This window comes from Nomia melanderi, chromosome 10 (genome assembly GCF_051020985.1).
Source record: "Nomia melanderi isolate GNS246 chromosome 10, iyNomMela1, whole genome shotgun sequence".
NCBI lineage: Eukaryota > Metazoa > Arthropoda > Insecta > Hymenoptera > Halictidae > Nomia > Nomia melanderi.
In genome coordinates this window covers 658,396-680,746 of record NC_135008.1, presented here as the reverse complement: position 1 = coordinate 680,746, position 22,351 = coordinate 658,396, and the positions used below count along the sequence as shown (strand labels likewise).

The 22,351-nt window shown below is 39.4% G+C and overlaps 1 protein-coding gene and 1 non-coding gene across 10 annotated transcripts in view; both read left to right on the top strand.

Moving 5' to 3' along the window:
* The window catches only part of Eif4g (eukaryotic translation initiation factor 4 gamma), a 43,608-nt gene that overhangs the window by 20,567 nt on the left and 690 nt on the right, over positions 1-22,351 (top strand). For 4 of the 9 annotated variants that reach the window (XM_076371382.1, XM_076371384.1, XM_076371386.1 and 1 more), the window contains exons 2-24: positions 4,903-5,261; positions 5,459-5,710; positions 5,933-6,062; positions 6,138-6,338; positions 7,300-7,496; positions 8,195-9,200; positions 16,462-17,288; positions 17,369-17,470; positions 17,675-17,989; positions 18,121-18,345; positions 18,422-18,498; positions 18,596-18,752; positions 18,893-19,157; positions 19,379-19,476; positions 19,561-19,724; positions 19,929-19,981; positions 20,192-20,415; positions 20,790-20,959; positions 21,149-21,228; positions 21,442-21,668; positions 21,755-21,892; positions 21,973-22,048; positions 22,141-22,290. In XM_076371382.1, coding sequence (XP_076227497.1) covers positions 4,903-5,261; positions 5,459-5,710; positions 5,933-6,062; positions 6,138-6,338; positions 7,300-7,496; positions 8,195-9,200; positions 16,462-17,288; positions 17,369-17,470; positions 17,675-17,989; positions 18,121-18,345; positions 18,422-18,498; positions 18,596-18,752; positions 18,893-19,157; positions 19,379-19,476; positions 19,561-19,724; positions 19,929-19,981; positions 20,192-20,415; positions 20,790-20,959; positions 21,149-21,228; positions 21,442-21,668; positions 21,755-21,892; positions 21,973-22,048; positions 22,141-22,290 — 5,493 coding nt within the window. Of the gene's footprint in view, positions 1-3,004; positions 3,187-3,278; positions 3,408-3,657; positions 3,770-4,902; positions 5,262-5,458; positions 5,711-5,932; positions 6,063-6,137; positions 6,339-7,299; positions 7,497-8,194; positions 9,201-16,461; positions 17,289-17,368; positions 17,471-17,674; positions 17,990-18,120; positions 18,346-18,421; positions 18,499-18,595; positions 18,753-18,892; positions 19,158-19,378; positions 19,477-19,560; positions 19,725-19,928; positions 19,982-20,191; positions 20,416-20,789; positions 20,960-21,148; positions 21,229-21,441; positions 21,669-21,754; positions 21,893-21,972; positions 22,049-22,140; positions 22,291-22,351 lie in introns of those variants that run through there. The other 5 variants (XM_076371383.1, XM_076371381.1, XM_076371388.1 and 2 more) reach the window with 4 other exon arrangements.
* Positions 20,538-20,702, top strand: LOC143175038 (small nucleolar RNA SNORA53). Its single transcript, XR_012999632.1, has one exon. It is a non-coding gene; the product is annotated as a small nucleolar RNA SNORA53 (small nucleolar RNA).

The following is a 22,351-nucleotide window of genomic DNA, read 5'->3' as shown; positions in this document are numbered from 1 at the left end:
TGCACTCTCGCTTGTGCTGATTTCAAGGAACGTTTGCATGAACTGGATTCACATGAGAGCCAAACTTTGATTTGCTCCATCATGGACATACATTCTCTTGACCAATGGAAGCATCGTCTCGAAGTTACGTTACAGCCTTACGCTTCACTTTTTTATTTTCCGATTTTGATTATCGCCACACGCGTTGCCAAGGGAGGACGCGCGTACGAATCGAAGTCTCGCGATTCGACGTACACTTTGTTGCATATCGTTTGTTTTGCTTCGATAATTGTACACGATACACCGCCCTTTTATCTCGATCGGTAAATCATTCGTTGCCTACCGGTGCGTGTGTGTAGCCTCGTGTGCGCGTAACTATATCGTGCACCTGTGCGTACGTAGGAGATGCGTGTACACGTAGCCCGTTATTTTCGAGCACACTGGAGGTAGTTAATTTGACCTGGTGCCCTATCTGTCAGAAGTCGAACCGTTTGAGTCTATTTGCAGACACACGGCCAAGCTCGGCTTGTACTGAATAATCTCCGCGAAAATAAGTTTGCCGTACCCCGTGATAGTAATCTCAGCTATTCTCTCCTATTCTACGCTTTTTCGAACGTCTTCGTCAACTTCCAGAGCATCTCAGTCGACGAGCTGGAGTGCTCGTTATTTCCTCGAATTAAATGATTTTCATCTCTCTGGTTTTTCCCAAGGAGACCTTTGATTTCTCGTGTGGTACAGTTATTTCATAGTTTCCACATATTTCGTTGGTATTCCGTGCCGTTTGCGTCGAGGTGACCAGTGTCGCTAAGCAGTTTCTCGGTTGGTAAATAACTCTCGTGATCTACGAACGGTTACCGTATCGATATATCGGACAGCTTAGTATTTAGGTTAGTCCTTAGCGCCCCTGAGCGGCATTGTAGACAATTCACGAAATAGGTCAATCGATAAAATGCTTTCTACCTTGTATAGTTGCGAAGGTACGTTCGATTCTTTCCTCTTGCCTGACACGTTTCGCCAGCGTTCTCCTCATTTTTTTTTGTTCGTGCGTTTCAAGAAATTCCAGCGATAACAGTTATTTCGATGGCCATTTTAAAAACTGATCGCTCTTTTAACGGTCGTTCACATCGAAACAGCTACGCCGGGTTTATCGAATCGCCGAGGAACCTCGGACCTGTCGTTTTTCTATTGTACGTGGAAAATATGTTTGCACAGCGAGAGAGAGAGTAGCACTTCTCTTTCTCACGTGTGTATCTCAACGAGATTCACGGTTCGTGTATCGCCGATTAATACGGTAACAATTATTTTTTCAGATACAATACAGCCCCAATCGTTTCACTTCGTAAATTAATTTACTAATTACTCCGATAAGTATAATTCCGATAACGAGAGGTTATTTTTCAGTAGACGTTGTACTATCGCGAAAACAAGATATAATTCGAAAAATAACTACGTCGATAGCACGTGAATTACCAGTCTCTCGAAGGATATATTGTATATATTTTTCTCTCCTCGAAAGTTTCGCTCTAGCCAGATTAATTTTACTTGTGATTCTTAATCTAATTGTTGACAGTGTTTATTATGCACACGCGCACGAACACACGCAAATAAGCGTTTATAAATATCCGGACACTCGGTGTATGTGCGGTAACAGTAAAATGTGTAAATTAATGCCTAACAGCAATCTACCTTATCTACCTTCTAAATAACAGACGATAAATTTAATTTATTCGTATTTCTCGCAACATTAAACTCGTAATTCGCCGATCTATAAATCGATTCCTAATTTTACCGAACCTGTATGCTTGAAACAAGCTAACCGTAAAAAATCTGTCAAACATTTTGTTGAAATTAACGCTAATTTCGTCGTTATACATTTCTATGTAAACATTAATTTTACGATATGTTTTCCTCGGTGTAAGAATAACCAGTCATTTGAACAGATTTCTCTGCGCGTTAGTTATAAAAGTACAGTTTATCAGTTCGGCACGTTAGCGTTGGCATCTATTGGTCGCCACGTGGCCGATGCATGATTCGTTCTAACCTCACTTCTACTTTCACGTGTATGATCTGCGAATAACCTCCGACTGCTTTTTTTGAGGTTAACATTCCCAGTATCGCTCCGAGAGCGTGTACTGTTATCGAGGGATTATAAATGAAATCAAACTGCGAGGATATAGTTTTCATTGTCTCCGCACATTACGTCGAGATTTATTGGTGGAAGTAGGGGAGTGGAAAAGACAGAATCAGAGAGGGAGGGAATTGGCACCGGAAATGACGTATTGCATTCTGGATTGAATTTTCCAGGCCACGTTCTTTCACTACATTAATACGCACACGTGTCTTAGATCAGCAATCACAAATATATATATATATACACACATATTCGAGTACCAACACTTTGTAAGCTTGCGAAAATAACAGTATTTCACACTCTTACGTGCAGAAGTAAGATTATAGCACTATCGATGGGTATCATAGCTAAATTCAAATATGATAAATAAAATTTCCTAAAGTAATCCAAAGAATAATCGATTTCAATAATCATTCGAGATGTATAAATACGAAGCGTAAAATGACACATCATTTGCGTAAGGATTATTCTTACTTCACTACTTCTTTTATTCGAAATATCCAAGCACTCTTTATGTAACACGTATAGGTATAAATATATTTTATATTAAACTGAATGGAAAACAGGAACTGGAACATATTGGGTTTACAGGAACGTTTTAATGAAAAAAATGATACTTCGAGGGATCGGTGAAATAGTGTTAATCTAAAATTGCAGAAAATACGCAAATGTCCCATTTCTATTATCCAAACGACCAGCCGTCATGGACCAATCCATATCATGATTTACAAGGAATATCATTGAATTTTCGAATATCGAAAAGAAAATTCCGCGAGGTGTATCTGTAATTTACATGTTTCCGTGGTACTTAATACGATCCTGGCGATGGAGTTCGGTCTCGCCCCCCTTTCGTGGCAATCAATGCACTTACGGGACTACAGATAGCAGCACTGCTCCGGTCCCTGCCCACATGTGCAAAGATGGCCGTTCGCGAGGCCGTCTTCTCGGTTTCTTTGCTCACGTTTGAGCCTTCCTGTCATCCCATGGTTCTCACGTTGTAAAGATACATTCGTGCGAATAGGTAAAAAGGCTCGCGTGACGAAACACGGTAACCAGCTCCGTGACGATCATTAACGGTGAGCGACGAACTATCCATATTTTTTTTTTTTTTAATCATTTTTCTATCTGCTCTCTGTTCTCTCACCGTATTTTTCCCCCCGTGATAAAGTTCTGCGGCATGTGGCAAAGGGGAAAAAATGGTTTTCGTGTTCCCCGTGGAATCTCTCGTTCTCTGCACACGCGTGATACCCGTGAACCCGTTTCGGGAGAGAAGTGCACGGCGGATTCCGACGACAAGGTATATTTCGATAATACTCGGTGGAAACCGATCGCACTCTTTGCATCTCCTCGAGACAGCGACGACGTGTCAAGCGATGTCGTGCAATTCCACGCGTATAATCGCTTTCACGAGTAATTCGTTTAACGACCACGGACAGCGGGTATGCAACACGCCAACGAAATATCCACGCATATGCGAATCTGACGGCGCAACAGGGTACAGTTTTTTTCCCTTTCTTTGTTAGAAAGGTGTATACGTGCTACGCGTGAGATGAGCTACGATAATGAAGAATGGGCACATTATTGTCATTACGTGCTGCGTAACAATCGTTCATGGTATACCGTTGAATGGTTACCTCAGGCGTGTACGAAATGCACGCGGTACGCGAACCTTATGTTTATACGCTAAACATGTTTAAAGGCAATATGGTGCTGTCATTTTTATTCCCATATTTTTCGTTTCGTGTCAGGTGTAAATCGTATACGACTCCCGAGCAAATTGTGCTTCCATTCTTCTGCTGTATACTTTTGGGAGGGTCTCCCTTTCTTCTTTTTTTTTCTTTTTTTTGGAAGAATGAACATTTTATTTATTTTTAAAAATCTTTTCAAGTAAAGCCAATAAAGTACGTCATAGTAACCGTTATTTAGCTAGGTTTATTGTATTGCGCGAAACGAATGTGGAACATTCGCAATTTCGTAACAACAATGTTGTCACGTAGAAAATGTATGCGTCTCGTTGGTATGAGTACTTGTTGAACAATCGGCTCACGATAACTTCAAAGTGACCTTGAGTACGCGAGAAAATTTTTATACTTGTAATCGTTACGAATTGTATTGTACGTTCGTATAAGCGACAATTGGCTGATGTGTGCGGTCTTTAGAAAATTAGCCTGAATAAAAAATATTATATTCGATTGGGGATGCCATAGATAGGAAACGAAATGGTATTTTCTGTTGTACAACGCAGGGGCGAACCTTGCATTGCACGCCATTCTTCCCGGTGCAGTTAGAGAATTAATAAGGAACGGTATTTCCACTGAAAGATGAAGAAAGTCCAAGACAGAACTTCATAAATGCGTCGATAAATAACTTTAGTTTATGGTCATTCTTATGAGAACACGCGAACAAGCAAAAATAATGAATTTATTGACAATGTCAGGCCATAGTTATAAAAATGCTGTAGAAATATTGAAAATTACGTGAATATTAAATACTGAATGCACTAATTAATCTCACTTGTACATCAGGTTCATTGCTAATAAGTCTTTAACATATTATTCAAGATAAGTAGGTTATTTGCAAGAATTATATACTGCCAAGATATATTTTAAATGCACATTTCAAATATACAATTAAAGTATTTTATTTTATGTCTCAATTTATTAGAAAAAAAAAATACTTTGGTTGTCAAAGTTTCAGTACATTGTGTCTTTTTTAAATAGTATTTGAAATTTGTTCCCTCAAAGTTCTGTTTTGTCTGACCAATAATCAATTGTTATTATTTATTATTTCAGGATCAGACTTTCATGTGTCTGGACAAAATTACGGCACCCAACCAGGGGGCCAGGTGGGCGGGGGAGGGGGTAGCGTAGGAGTACCTGGGGGCAGAGGACCTCCACCACTCGGCGGTTTGCAATCCATAGGACAATCGGCAGCAGGTATACCGCCAGGAGGTCCTGCTGGAGGGCAAGCACCACCTCAAACTCCGGCACCCGGAGTACAATCACAACAGCCGCAAGGTCCGGCACCGACTACCACACCCCCCGTGCACACCCCATCGCCTCAGGAAATGGGAAAACAGGCTCATTTACAACCTCAACCTCAGCCTCTATCACAAGTATATGGGCCTACACAAACAAGGCCGACCTCTCAAGTAAGCTCACTTTGCCTGGACAATGCACAATTTTTTTTCCTTGAAATACTTTGTGAAATTTGTTTAGAGTATATTCAACATTTAATGTTCAACTATTGAGTTTAAAAATGTATTAGATTCTATGGATATAATTAACAATGTTATTGCATCCCAAATGTATGTGAATTTTATGAATATGTTTCTAATGTGAATTCCAGGGTTATTACCAACAAGGTGCAAGACCGCAGCAACCAAGAGGTATTAGCCATAGGGGAGGTCAAGGAGGTACCGGTGCACAGGTAGTGGGAATGTCAGGTGTTGGCGGAGGTGGAGGTCAACCAACAGCAATATTTCATCCTAGTGGTTTGCCAGTTCAAACCGGAGCAATGTACCAAGTCCAAAATATTCATCCTGGCCCACATCAGCAGTCCGTATACCCCATGAACAGTCAAATACCCCTTCAGGTACTAGTTAAGTACTGTTGATGTTACATATTTATTGTCACGCACCATTCATTTTGTTCGTTCAACAGAAAAAAAGATAGAAAGATAGCATAATAAAGCTTTACTTTTGAACAGATATTTTATTGAGTTCTTTTATGATTGAACTATTGTTTATTTGCAACGATTTATCACGATCATTGCTTGTATTATTAGTGATCATAAGTGTGATAAGTTCTGTTGTGATTTTAGTTTGGAGGTCCGCCCCAGAGGCATCAAACACATCAAAATCAGTCATATTTTACACCGTTTCAAAATTCAGCTATTCTTACAACGCAACACATGTTTGGATATGGTGCGCCTCCACCAACTCCTCAACCTTGTAAGTATTATAAAATTGTAGCATGATTGTGTAGTTACAACGAACATAATACTATTTATCTCATTTATTTTATAGATTTTTGGCCTGGACAGCCTGCGAATACACCATTAAGTTTAAGTAGAGCAGGTGCAAGTGCTGTCACTGGTGGGGCACAACATGTTGGAGGCCCGCTGGCCGGAGCCCAAGGAGCCCCAGTTGTACCTCAAGGTACACTTCAGCAACCTACACAACAGGCTCAGCCTTTACCTGCAATGGGTATATCTCTTTCTCAGACTGGTAAGTTTTAAACAATTCAAAATACAAGTACAGTCATGATACAACAACTTTCGCGAAGAAATAAATATTTTAAAACACTCGATAACATATTTCCCATAAAATCCTCAACGGTTGTTGTAAATTGTACGGTATACTTATTTCCTTCATGTTGTAACCTCGATTAAACAAATGACTCATAAATTTGGAACTAAAATCTAATCGAGAATTCATTATTCTTGTGTTTGTAAAAGACAAAAATATACAATCAGAAGGAAGGCAAACAGATAAACTGAATTTAATCCTCAATTTAATCCTACGAAGGGATAGGCTGACCCTTTTTCTTAGGTAGTGTAACGAAAAACGCGACCGCCCCTCAAAAATGTGCTGACATTGCAGGATTATTGCAGTTTACTATTAGATAAAAGTATAGGGACTGAATCATTTTTGTATAGTTTATGAAGTACTGAACCTCATAAAAATCCTGTGAAAACAAAGTCCTCACTTCTCAGGAACCTCTTAATTCCTCTAAAGTCTAAAAGTACTAAAGAATAATTTATGACTTGGAACTTCCGGTGATAGTAGAGATTTTAAAAGCTAGAATTTCAGGATTAGAATTTCCCCTTTAAAAGGGTCTTTACCTGTCTATGACCCATACCCCTATGATCAGGTATGAAGAGTCAGGTAAATTTCCGTGTCCATTCACAGGAATCTTGCTGTCAAAATTTTTACAGTACATTCAGTTCCTCGTGACCAAGCGAACAGAAAACATATCTCTATAGTTACATCTCTCCATAGTAGTTTTTAGTGCAATGTTCATTGTAGATAATGTGTATCAAATGTATGGTGGTGAGTGTTTCATTAAATGAACAAAAGTTTGAGTAGTAACGTGTTCATTTATTAAGCATTATAGTACTATTGATTTAAACTAGCAAGGTGTTCTGTTTTTATATGTTACAAATTAATTATAATTCGTGTATTATAGACGTGTACTCAGGCCATAATGGTGGTGCAACAAACACGGCGAATAGTACGATAAAATCTCGGAAACCAAGAGGACAAAACGCTATTACTGATATTGTAGATCCTTCGACTGGGAAAAATATTAGTCACGAAATTTACAAGGATAATGAAACAATTCCTAGTGGTGAATCTAGTAATCGAGAGACACCACAGCCACAGGTGAGTTATGTTGGATTATTAGTTTATTAACAATTGACTACGAGAGATTCATCCTGACTGGATTTCAAAATCCGTGTCATATGACGATCTGTCTCAGATTTTTCGAGAAGTGGGATCAAAGATATATTATTAACGTTCTCTTTTAGTCAATTGTTTGTTATTGGTGTCTGTACTGAACAGCCATGGTCACCGTAATATTTTCATTTTCTACATTTGGCTAGAAAAACACACCTATGATTTTTTTTATTAATATTCTGGCATTAAACTTGAATACTCACGTGTCATTGTTGTATAATCATAATTGATTTTGTTCTCTTATCAGTGTTCCACAAGAGCGAAGCTTAATGTCACTAGCTTTCAGTTTTGCACTAAAGAAATTTATTTCGTACATTTTTGTTCGTACTAGTTCTCCTTCATAAAAAAAATGATCACTTCTTGTATTCTACTTCTTATTATGCAACATCTTGTATATTTGCAGGATAGAGAACAATTCTGCACATATACATTTTAAGGGCCATGGCTGGACGACAACAGATGCGTATAACGTATTGAACGTTTCTTTTATGTTTCCTAGTACATTTGGTTTCATTTCTCGTCCTATGATTTGAGTTTGGAGCCAGTTTTTAGTTGTCAAGCATAATCCTTAATTCGATCGCTCTGTATCATTGTCTATCACGCAGAATTGGTGATTGTTACAGAACAATGACGCTGAGGTGCAAGCCGATTTTGCGGCGCGGGTTGCAAAAACGCTAGTGAAAGTCGCGACCGAAGAGTCTAATTCCGACTCGACGGTACCGACTAGTATTGTACCAAACACAACCACCACTCAGAATCTAACGCAGAGTTTATCAAGTTCTCAAACGAGTTCTAGTAACGATGCGAACAGTCAGTGTAATACTAGCTCGTCAACGCAAAATATACCTACCGTAACCGCGTTGTATAGTCACTCGGCATTAGGTACTGCTAGTAACGTGGCTCAAGTAGACTCTAGTGCGGTAAAAACAGAGTCTAAACCACTCCAAATTCCTGTCAAGGAGTTTCAACCTCGTGGCGAGATAAAAAGTGTAGTCATTGAGGAACCACCACCACCTGCTGCTCCACGTAATTTAAACAAGGATGATATTTCTGCGCAGTTATCCGCGATCACTGTAACGGAGGATGAGGTGAAAAGTACGAGTGCTTCACCCACCGTCACACAGGTGTCAGTTCCCCAAACGACCGTACCAAGTACGAACGTTCCAGAGGTCCCTAAACCGTCCGCCACTGCCCCATGTGCTAACCCCCTCCCTGCCAGAGAACCGTTCCCTAATTTATCCAGTAAGAATTCATCAAGTTCACCACCTAGAAGGAAATCTCAGACTCACAGTCATAATCAACCTGCTGCCGCGACGGAGCTACATTCGAGTGCCAAAGAACAAAAGGAGAAGAAAACAAGGGAGAAGAGTGTCAGTTCCAGAGGCGCTACTCCCACACCTGCTCATAATCAGACTGACCATCATCCAAAGGCCAATGGAGATGCAAATGGTGACAAGCCTGAACCTGAACCTCCTCGGAATGAAGTTCAACAACAACCGCCACAGCAGCAGCAGCAGCAGCAACAACAACAACAGCAGCAGCAACCACAACCGCAACAACAGCAGCAGCAACAACAGCAACCACAGCAGCAGCAGCAGCAGCAGCAGCAACAGCAAAAACCAACTGATGGTGAGTTATTTTTAAATTCTATTTTGTGTTTTAATACATTGACTGCTGATAAATATTGTGGAGTATATGTTTGTTTAATAACAAGCAAAATTTTGTAGAAATGATGATCAGTACAGAAGGAAGTGTATTTCTTTAAAGTAATACAGTGATCATCGTATCTGGGTTAGGTCTCAGCACCACAGCAAATCTTGTTTTATCTTCTCATGCAAATATAATATTTAAAGTTAGAAATCAGTTTATGCATCACAAACGTTTATAATATTTCAAAATTGCAAGGAAGTCTTAAATTTAATGATGAAGTTTATGTATTTTTGTTGCATGATTAGACGATGCTTGAATATTTAGACTATGTTATAGAAATGTATGCTTATATAATTCTATAACCTTGAGCAGTTGTTTTAAACTGTAAAGTATATTGTTCTCTTGTTTATATCTATCAAGAAATGATATTTCGTTGCCTTCATGATTATTACTTGTTTTTCAGTATTTTTCTTTCAGTTTTGCGTATAACCTTTCCTAACAACATACGTATGCTCATAATAAGTACTCGAGAGGGTAATAAAAAATCCGTAGGTATTTGATTTCCCCGTATCATTAACAACGTTCGTTGCCAACATCATTTTATGCTTCGCACTTCGATTCCGCTTCGATTTTCGCGTGAAGGAAACCTTAAACGTTCGAGCGTACGAAAAAGATCGAATTGGTATAGGTTAGGTTTCGAGTGTCGAGATCCGATAATTTCCCTCCTCTTTCCCCGTGTCAGAATCGTTTGAACTTTGCTTCCGTGATAGCTTTTAACAGCCGTTATAGCCCGTAATTCTCGATGTAAATATTCATTAGCTTCCAATTCGATTGGTATGTCTTTTCTATGCGTCTTTGAAGTATTCACTTGGCTCCGAAATTGTTAGGCATCGTGACACGATCACTATACGTACCCGAGAAGATGCCTTTATATAGGCACGTGTGTACGAGCGCTTAAGAGGAGATACGTATCTTTAAGTTACGCACGTGCGAACAGTCAGCAAGAATATTTCGAAATAACCTTTTTTTACGTGTACACATATATATAATATTCGTATACATAACGTCGTGTAATTGTATCGTTCGAGTATTACTGACAGGGGTCGTCGGATATTTCTGTGGTATCGCAACACGATTTGCTTTCATCCTAACCTCTCAGTTTCATATTTTCGGTTACATGGTTTAAACGTCGTCGTTGTGTCGCACGTTTCTGTGGATTAAAGAGTCTGTCGGGAATCTTCTGCCTCGGAATACATTAATTCGCGGACAGTGTGTGCGTGCTAGTGAATATTTTGCTGCTTATGCGAAATGTATAAAAGGCATTGAACGTTTCTAAAAATAGTGTATAAAGTAATGGTTTTTTACAAGGATCAGTATGATACATCTGGCGTGCTTGTATTATTAACGTGGACACATGAATGTACGTTCGAGCAAGAGGACGAATAATATCTCGAGTGTTTATCCGTAATTTTTTTTTTATTTAAAATGAACGATTTCAATTCTATACTTTATCGGACTAAAATCTCTCTGCAGCAAAGGTGCAAATGTGAAAACGATCAGTTTTTAAATCTCTTTAAAAGAAGATATTAACAGCGCTTTACGTTTAAACGCGAGAAAGATACGAACGTACGAAAGTTTTCGAGCCAATTTCTTTGTGTATACTCGTCAACATGGGGAACAAAAAGAAGGGTAAGTTCATAATTATCTACTCAAATACGATACGAACACGAGAGAAGTTTTCGGCGCATGGTGTATTAATTTTTCAATCGAGTTGTACGTGGATTATTTCATCGCACAGAAGAATATTATAATCCTAGGTATTTCCAAAGGCAACGCACGAATATTCGTTAGGTCAGATTTTTCGTCTTTCATGTGTGTCGAATTAGATACTTGGCTAGTTCGAGTGACGTAACACGACGAGGTCGTACTAGGATTCTTTGATCGTATCCGTAGTCGAGGTGAAATAGCATTCGAAAAATATTGAGAATAAACCGGGATACAGACATTTTGTAATCTATCGGAATGCACGATCCCAATGTGAACGGGCCTTTCCGCATTGATTGAAACGCTGGGTACAGGAACTCCGAAAGGAGCTTCGTGCCAGACGGTGACATCATCGTATGAAAAGGCGCGAAATCTACCGAAGGTACACGAGCATTGACGATCGTATGGCTGGAGGGAGGATCCCGGTTCCTTTCCTCATCGAACAACGAATTTCCTCCAGTAGCCAGCACGTGCTGTGCTAGCCGGGCGTATTTTTACTCCGTTTTGCCCATTTCCCCGTTTCCTTTTATAACTTTTTTAACTCAAGAATTGTATATTTATAATTACACAATAAGTACATATTTAAACTCACTATCATTTCAATTTTATTCGCTTTTAATTTCTATACACTACCACGTAACGAATACGCTTATTATATTGCGTCTTACTGCAGTCTGTTCCTATAAGACTTTTATACATCTCGCGATATTCCGAGGAATTTGTACATAATATCTTTTATTTAATTGTAACGAGCGCCCTTTACACGCATCGTTTCCTTTATACAATCTCTTTTTTTTATTATTCGTTCCCCATTTTTTTCTTTTTTTTTTTTTTTGTAAAATACGTTTCCGACGCTGAACCTCCGAAGCTTGAGATCGAGAACAAGTTTCAAAGGATAAAGAATTTACTCCGCCACGGTATTTTTTCTCATAATTCTTTTTTTTTGTATCATCATAAATTATTCTCACTGTGACGTAAAGTGATCAAGCGGATGCAACGACGACGACGAGCGAGGACGATCTTGATTCGAAATGTATGTATAAATTATTCTGTTCGTTTTCTCTTCTTTTCGGAATCGTCGCGTTTCCTGGCAGCCACGAGTCGGGCATACCTGCCGTTTGCAACGTGGTTCCGACATTTTGTATTCATAAGCTTTCACGGACGTGAAGTTCGGCACGGAACGTTTCAATATTCGAACATTCGTCTAAATATTCACGATCAATTACCGTTTCGCCGATGTTTCCGAGTAATTGCTTTGAGATTTCGTTCGGAGAAGGAAGTTCGAAATTATGAACGAATTTCGAAGGTCGATTCACGAGTGTGTTCAAATATGGCCGCCTCGAACGAGACTGGGTGTATGCTGTGCATTTCGACAGGATTTTCTTGTTCCGAGCTTCTGTTATTCGTTTAACCGAACGTTACAAACGTTCCAGCGCAACGGAAAATTTATTTATCGTAAAATTATTTACGCGATTCCCGTGAATAATGCTCGATTTTATCTACCATGCTTTAACCACGTGTACTCGGAGTAATTCGTTATGGAAGTAATTCAGTCTTTTTTACAGTTATTCGAGTCGAATGAGGGGAACACTCGATTTTAATTAAGCGCTTATCAAACGGCTTGGCAACATTTATTTTTACTTATCGAAATACATTGTGGCCGATATTAATTTTATATACTCGCGATACTCGTGCTTATAGCCATTTTGTGAACGCTCGAGAAAAAGGAGTACTCCATATTTGATCATTGGTTCCTATTCCCGATAACCGAAAAGTATTATCTCGTCACGTTTACGCACGTATTCTAACGAATTTCATGCCGTTCGTTCATTTTCGCAGATCGCACGTTTCCATCGATATTCGAAAAATTTTGCCAAATTATTCTCGGTAATTGAACGCGTTAAATCTTTTTCGTGCGTTTCTGCGAACTTGCTACAGAATATTCTATCAGAGCAGGTCGAGGGGAAAAGGTTTACAAGAAAATGAAGACATGGCCACGAGGAAGATTTTAATGGGCGTGTCGTCGTCGCACTTCTCCAATTATATTTTCCATTTTCATTCGTGTTTCCTTGAAAAATTTAATGAAATCTAAATGAAACATCTAGTGACTCGATAATTGTAATTAAATATTATAATTAAACGAAGAATGTTGGATATTTTAATGAGCACATGTTGGGGAAATTTCACGTTCGGTTCAATTTCAGCGAGGAATTTCGTTGTCCGGTGGAATTGTTAGCTAAATGCAATGTTTAATATTGAATTTTATTCTAAAGTTTTCATCTATTTTCTGTTGGAGCCTCTAGATACTTTCGAGCATATGGTAAACATGGATCCGGTATGGCCGGATGCTATTCCCATTTTCGTGGACGCCATTGTGAAAAATCAGTGCGTGCATACTTTGGTCATTAAAACGCGTGGGGTCACGGTCGCGCGTGTACGGCAGGCTACATGCATGGTTAGGATGTCTATTAGTGTCATTTCACAAGAGCACGTCTCATGCGTGTGCAAAAAATATCTCAAGACTTTCGGCGTCAGTGGTAACCTTGAGCATTCACTAATCGAGTGAAAGGTTTTCATTGGTGAGAAAAATGATGGTTCTAGGTTGTGGGTACTTTTCGTGTGCGAGCACTGCGTAGATCCCTGCGCTGGCCGAGCGATTAGAAATTGATTTTATTCCACGAATCGTTTGAACAGCTGTTAAATAATCTTTTGTCGAATCTAATCTGCGCTTACATTTTCATAAATAATATTCTTTAGTTTATTCTTGTGTCTAGTTGAATTAAAATTCGGTCACGTGTTTAGTTGGAATAAAAAATTAATTTGTTGTGTGTACATGAAAAATTGAAGTTTAAAGCATCGAGTACTTGAGAAGTAGAATTAACGTTTAATATAGAGCAATACAAATTGTTAAATATATAATTACAATTTTTACTTGGATTCATCGCGTGTTACCAATTTTGGTAACGCCAGTAAAGCTGAGAGAATATTGCGTACAGGTTTAGCGATCATTCAATGTACTTTTCAGATTGTTACCTCGACCTGCTTTTATAAAATCTTACTCAAGCTACTTTCATGCATCAAATTAACTGCTGTCTCATAGTATAGTGTACTTTGTTTTAGGAATTGCTTTCAAAGAACTATTTCTCGGCTGATTATCGAGCAACGGCGTTCGAATTTACTGAAATATTTATCTCACTTCGTGTCACTTTTTCAATATTAAATATACTAAAAATTGTCAAAGCCTCACTTGATTTTTATCGATAAATATCTCGAAATTTAAGCAATTAACAAACGAAAGAACATCTGAAAAATCCAATTGGACATTTATCCACTAGACTCTTCGAAATACCCACATTTTATCGTCACGATCGTCGTCACCGTCGAAAGCAACGTTTCGTTTTACGATAAAAGAAAAATCTCATTTTTACAATAATCTCGAAAACAACTGTCGATTGGCGTATCGATCCGCGATCGTCGGAAAGATTGACGGATTTTTCTGTCGAATAGATTTCGATTAGGGGAGAGCCCTGTCGGATCGGGTTGGGTTGTCAGGAGAGTTTCTGGCGCGCGTGCGCCGGAACACAACCGGCGAACAGAACTAATTTAAGAAATCCTGTGTCGTGCCTGTTGGTTTGCACCAGTTCACAGGTTAAAATAGTTGCGCGAAAGTCGTACGAGGAGCTTCTGAGGGGGCCATTTTTTCCTTTCTCTCTCCCCCTTCCACGTTTCTCTGTAAAAGTGTCAGCCGAATTCTGATCGAACCAGCTCGATCGATAAATCAAAAACCAAGAAACGAAAGGAACACGAGAAAATAAAATAAAAAGAAACAGTTACCGTGAAGTCTCGTCAAATATCCGTTCGAACGTTCGAAGCTCCCAATCGACTTCCGGGTTATCGTTCGCCGTGAGAATCCCGTGCGATCCGTCGTGTTCTCGATTCTCTCGATCCCCGTGGTTTCGATTTTCGCCGTGGAAAGGCAGAAAGGAACCGATTAAAATGCGAACTTCATATTCGCACGTTGCATCTGCGAGCATGATTCTATCTACCCCGACTTTGGCAAGCTTTTGGCAGGTTTATAAATAAATACTGATTCAGTGCAGTAGCAGCGGTATAGTGGCAGCGGGGAACGGCGCACAGACACACGTACACGCGCAGAAAGACGTATACATACAGGGAAAGAAAGAGAGACAGAGACAAAGAGGGAGAGAGAGAGAGAGAGACAAACTTACGTTACACACGGGCCATTGAAATTCGAGCCGCACAAAGAGTTTTGTGCTGTTGAGAATGTGACTCGTTCAATATGGGACATAATGCTTTTGATATGGAAAACACAGGCGCAACGTTGCAGTTGAAACACGTGTAAATAACGCACAAGTGCCGCGCAACACCTAACCTACCTCGGCCACCGTGAAAATGGGAGACCGCAGAATTAATGGCAGCGCCCGTGTCAGCGGTAGCTCTCGATCGAGGAGTCGTAGTCGACGTGGTTCCAGGGACCATGGTACATCCGTAATTTGTATTTTTTCATCCCAGCGACTGGTAAACCTTGCGTGTCGATTAATTAGTTTATCAACCGTTTTCACGATTCCTAACGTTCGGCTCGTACCGATGTGACCGGATCATTTACGATTACCATCGATTTATCGTTTGTCATTTCCGAGAGCACAGAAATTGTTAAAATTGGCAACAGCTAAGTACTTTTACTTGAATTTATTTTTTATAGCAACAATGATCGTTGAACCGATCATGGAGAACAAAAATGGAGAACAACGAGGTATTCCGAGGTGAACAAAAATGGCACCATAACTCGCAGTCCTTCCCTTTCGTTGTTTCGTCGCGATTCAATTTATTTCGCGATCCACGGCTTGAAAAAGCTCGGTGTAGATTGTCCGTTACACGATCCCATTCCTTGTCGCGAATTGATGGGTTCGACGATGTCGAGTGAATTCTCTGTTCGATGACAGGCCTCGTCGGAACGAGTCGTGCTAGTTGAACCCTGAGGAAATTAAGAAATGCTTCACGCAAGTTTTTCTTTTGTTTATTTATACTCGTCGTTCGAACGATCGCGTCTAAATAAATAGATGACCGAATCGCGGACAGAATTTTTCGTGAAATAGTCGTAGGGGAACGAAGATTTTCTCGTGGACAGAGGTGACGATTTTCCGATCGACCGACTGGTAAATTTGTGTACGCGTCAATGGGGAAAAAGTGAAATGTCGCAGCGAAGTGTACTGTGATCTGTGACTATAATTATCCTTGGCTTGCAGCCGAAAATACTCACTTTTCTTCAGAGCTTACGTCTCTGTGCAGTGATATCAGCGCAATGATGACTTTGCATGAACGATCCAGAGTCACAGTCGTGCCGTTTCGATCGGCCTTTCCCACTGATAACGAATCCACTCTAGACAAGATGTCCTCAGCGTGGACGCCTCGCTCCCAATCGCAATTAACAGAGACGTTTCCTTTTGTTTTCCAGGTAAAGCCATGCAGAAGCAAAAGAGTAAAAATAAACTCAAGCCACGTGAACTTAACCGTAAAGGAGCGGAGAAAGAAGGCACAGACATGGACGCTTTCGTGAACACTGTGCCGCCGGCGAAAACCGAGGCGAAGCAGGAGACCAAGGAGTCGTTGCCGGTGAAGGACAGCAACAAGGAAGCTAGCCGGGAGACGACGAAGGATATCAAAGAGAAGGACAACTACGAATCAAAAAAGGAGAAGGAAGCCGCCTCGACTCCCGCGAAGACGGAGAAACACGTGACCACTCCTCAGACGCCGGAGATCCTGAAGGAGAGCCCGCTCGCGCAGCCGCCTGTCACGGAAAAACTGCCAAGTAACGAAGAGACCGCGAAAGAAGCCTCCCCGAAGATAGAAGATAACAATAAATCGAATGTCTGTAATATTCAAGCGAAACCAGTTCCTAATAGCGACGTTGTCGACAACGCGAAAACGGGCAAAGAGTCGCTAGCTCTTGTCATAGACGATATGAGAGCGCTGATAGCGCAGAGGAATGACGAGAAGTCGAAGGCCCCGGCGAGCCGAACACCGAACGAGGAGAAACTCCCGGGGCCCACGCCGACGGAGAAATCAAACGAGAACGAGTCGCCGCCTCAGACGGAGGGAACCGCTGCGAATCAGATAACCCTCAAATACAAGTATAAGGACGACCAATGGAGTCCCATAAACAAGAGCGGCAAGAAGATTTACGACCGTGAGTTCCTGATGACTCTCCAGGATGATCCCAATAGCAAGACTAAGCCTTCGAATCTACCGGACTTAGACGTCGTTTTGAAAGACGGCCAGAAGGTAAAACAGTTGAAATTTTTTTATTTCACTTGTTGCACTGTATGAAGTTAACGTTACATTGATCATTGTCTTTTCCACAGGCACGTGCTCCTGTAGATCTCCGGGCCTTTAGGGACTCGAGCGTGAACAGACACGATTCCCTGTTTCCTGTATTCATAAGGCCAACTCTAAATTCACGACCGGTAAGTCGCGACGACGTTTACGGACGTCGGTTGAACGTGTTTTATCCGAGTATTCACGAGTGATGTTTGTCAGAGATGAAAGTAGTGAACTGAGTCACTTTGATAGAAATAGTTTAACCCTGACGTGAACGTTAGATTTTATGCAACGTTACTCTATGAATATGTTTCATAATTCTAATGGAACGCGTTTGTATCTTTGTTTAGCTGGCGACGAATCGCAATAAGAGTCATTCAGGGAAACCGTCTAAGCCGTCGAAATCAACCGTTATTCACATGTCGTTGTCCTTGAAAGAGGATGTAAAGTTAAGAGAAACCGAGAACGCATGGAAACCGACTAGATTAAAAGCGATTGGTCTTACCGAGGAAGAAACGAAAACGGAGGCGCTTTACAAGAGAGTGAGGAGTGTACTGAATAAACTCACTCCACAGAAATTTAACACTTTAGTCGATCAAGTGCGGACGTTGAATATCGACACACTGCCACGACTGCAGGGTGTCATCAATTTAGTATTCGAGAAGGTAAACTGGAACACACACACACTCTCTCTCTCTCTCTCTCTCTCTCTCTCTCTCTGTTTCCGTGAAAAGATCGGTTTTTATTTGGTTCGCTTTTATCCGATTAATCATGTATGGAAATATGTGATTTTTAGGCGGTCGACGAGCCAAATTTCTCTGTAGCGTACGCATTAATGTGTAAAGAACTCGCGCAGATGGAGGTCTCGGGTGGTTCGGATAAAAATCCGGATAGTCAGGAATGCTCACTCAATTTTAGAAAGCTCATTTTAGATCGATGCCAAAAGGAATACGAGAAGCATTCGTTCAACGAAGACGCGAGGAATGCGAAACTGAAACAAATCGAAGAATGCCCAGATCCCGTGAGTATTACTTCTGCGATCAGTTTGAATCGTGAATATTTTTTACACTTTGATGATTTTTACGTTTAATTAACAGGAGAAGAGAAAAGAAATGCTATCGATTTTCGAAGAGGAGGAACGTCGAACGCGTATAAAATCAGTAGGAAATATACGGTAATTAATTTGTGCTTGAAACCAGCGGTTTACTTGATGGGAAAAGTGGAAAACCGTGAGAGCGCGTTGTATGTTATATTTTTGATTTTATGCGTAGGTTTATTGGTGAGCTATATAAACAAAAAATGTTAACTACTAGTATCATGCGTGGCTGTATACAACAGTTGTTAGATCAAAATGACGAAGACAGTCTCGAATGCTTGTGCAAATTATTGACAACTATTGGAAAGGATTTAGAATCGAAGATACTAGAGGTAACGCTTACTTTCCGTATTTCATTCTTACAGCATTGTTGCAACTTTGATATTCATTGTTGTAGAATTATTCGTTGAGTAGATAGATTCGATTGTTAAGTGGATCTTTCTGTTATATCTCTGTTTCTTTGGTTGATCAGGAAATGCAAGAATATTTCAATAGAATGAATGATATCGTTCAACGGCGAGGAGAAGGAAAAATTAGTTCTAGGATTCGTTTTATGCTGCAAGATGTCATAGATTTAAGAGCAAATAAATGGGTTCCAAGGAGGGTCGATAGCGCTCCTAAAACAATAGATCAAATTCAAAAGGAAGCAGAGTCTGAAAGATTAGATAGCCAATTGAGCAATACTCCTTTGAATACACCACGAAAAGATGAACGTGCTAGTGATAGAAAAAGAAATCGTAAGTATCCGTCAATTTCATCGCTAAACGTGTTCCGTTCAATTTTATCCTCTAAACATTAGTTCTGATCAACTTTACAACATGATGATCCTTGTATATTTTTGCTAGACTAGAGTTTCTGAAAGGTGTGATTGTACAATACATTCTGAAGTATTCATTTTCAGCGATGTTTATATCTTTGTATGAATCATGTACTCACGAAATGACGTTCTCTGATACAGGTGGTGTTGGTCCAACTGACGATGCTGGTTGGAGTCAACCAATCGTAAGAACAAGACAACCATATACCGTTGAGACTGCGAAATTGAAAAATAAACCTGTAAGTGCAAAACAAGTTTTTCGTTATCTTGATTGCGCGGTTAATATAAAAAGCAAATATTTTATTAGCAATGAATTTTTCTAGCCACCAATGGATGATTTGCAGTTAGGTAGCAGAAATATGTACATGTGGAAAACTCCTTCGAATTGTGGATTAAAGACAATAAATTCAAATAAATTCGCATGCTTACAAAATATGCCGCCAACTTTCGAACAAGATAAACGAATGATGTCTCCACAACTCTCTGGGTAAATGTTTTTCTCTTTCGAATTTCATTTTCGATCGTTAAATATGTACATAGGATAAACATGATGAAATTCTTTTTGCTAGGCTAGAGTTTCTGACATCTTCTTATATGATCTACACATGCAGCTGACTTTTAAGGAAGCAACATTTAATACGTACCAAGTGATTTATATTTTTAATTAACATACCTTATTGGCTGATTTCAGATCGAGATCCACTGGTCCTAGAGAGTATGGCCGCGACTACAAACTTTCCTATGGTACGTACAATTCCCAAATATCTACAACTGTTCGCGTAATTTTTATATTCTAAGACTAACAATCGAATGATGAGTAATTTTTAATTTTTGAAAAGTATCACTTAATGTTGTTTGCCAAAAGGATTCTGATATTTTACGAGCCAATTATTTGTTGCTCTCGCTGTTCGTATAATTTTGAAATAAACGAGTCGTGTATTTTTAATATTACAGATGGTAGGAGTTCACGCAATGGTAGTCATCAATTAAGCAGTTCATCGTCAAGTAGAGATAGTTCGTTGTTAGATAATTCACAAAATCAAAGCGTTTCTATGCCACCATCGGTAAAATCATCGCAATATACCTCTAGTAGTCACAAACCTCCACTGTCAGATGAGGAGTTCATGAAAGCTTTGAATACTATAATGACGGATTACCTGAAAAATCCTATGGTGGAAGTAAGTCTTTCCATTTCTTTCTTACTCTAATAATAATCGTATCGGTAAAAAGGATCGTTTAAATAAGAATGTTTGCTTGAAAATTTACCCTCGTGTTGCGCGAATCGAGGGTCTGCTGTAGTAGCACACTCCTTAGATCCACCTCTGCTATTTTCTAGGAGATGCTTGAGTCATTGGTGTGCTATATTACGCAATACCTTCTTTTTGGTCTTTATAAACAGTGTGTAAATCAGCGTCAACGCTGCATTTATAGGAATCATTGTTTATGTGATCAACGAGAGGACATTTTTCTTGGCAAAATTTTTACTGACTTTGTCCAATGAATTACATTTTTACGCCTCGATTATTCGATGTAACGAACATTCGTTTTACAGAAAGCTGCATTGGCTATTCAACAAAACTTCGACAATGCGTTATCCAAATTCGTTCGTGAATTGATCAACTTCGTTCTGGAAAAATCGCCTGTCGACAGAGAACGCGTGTCGTATCTGATATCGCATTTACTCACACAACAAATTTTGACTTTACAACATCTTAGAAATGGGTAAGTTGTGTTTCTTTCGAGGAATCGATTTTAAAAATATTTTTCGAATATGATGAGATTTCGATGCAGAGAAGATTGTTGTGCTGAATTTTATCTATTAAGCCAAAAGGATACTGAAAAAGAATTATAACGCGGTAAAAGGTAAAGATAATATTTTTTCGGAAATATTAAAGTGTTATTCATTTTCAGGTTCATTGAAATATTGGAGGTCGTAGAAGAATTGATGTTGGATATACCGAAAGTTTGGTTATATTTTGCACAGATATTGTGTAAGTTGATATTAATAATATATTCTATTTTCATTACGTCTTTTGTAAAGAAATTTGCTTTTGTTAGAATTCATTAGACATGATGACTATTTTTTACCATAGAGTATTTCCATGCGGGTTTTTTTTGCTCAACAGGCCTGAAATTATACAGTTACCCTTGTTTTTGTCGATTTAAAGAAATTGATGTTAATTTTCAATATTTCTTTCTCGCAGCGTATCCAGTAAAAGAAGAATTACTTCCCCTACAAGAACTAAGACCTGTATTTGATAGTTTAAGAAGTCGAGGATGTGTAGGCAAATTTCTTGGAGAATTGTTGTTACAACTATCTCAAGATAAAGGACCCAAATGGGTGGCACATAAGTGGGACCAAAGTGGGCTTCAGATGAGCAATATAATTGATACAAAGCTTGAAGAAGTTGACAAAATTATTAAAGACTATGTAAGGTCACATTGGTATTATTTAATGAAGTTGTACCATTGGTTAAAATGAGAACAAAGTAAAACAAGTATTGTTATACTTTCTAGGAGTTGGATTTCTGCACTGGTGATTATAATAGTGCCAAAGGCTCAACAAGTAGTCAACCTACGTTACCACAAATTCACAATGAACTTAAAAGACTTACAAAGGAAAGTAGTTTCGATGAAATTTGTAAGTGGATAATTGTAAGTATCGTTCATTCGGTTATTGATTATTTTCTCACCAGTAGCACGAGAGATCAATTTTATTGATTTGTTGTTCACAGGTAAATGTAGATAATCGAGTCAAGGAGCCTGAGTTTATTCGAGTATTAACAACTGCCATTTTAGAGACGTCCATGGGTACGTGTTGTCTATTGTATCGCGTACCATACGTCACGTATTGCGTTTCTGGAATATCACGATTATTAAGCATTGCCCGTTTTCATTTATAGAACCTGTCAATAGCAGATGGTATCTCAAAACTGATCGTTTTACTAATTTGCAACAATTAATTCGCCGATTCGTCGATGCAAATGAATCTTTAGAATTGCAGTGTCTTTATGCAATTCAACTCCATTTGCACAAATTACAATATCCGCATGGTAAGACGTGAAAGTGTATAGTGGAAGCATACCGAGGAACAAAGATTACGGTTGTCTTTTC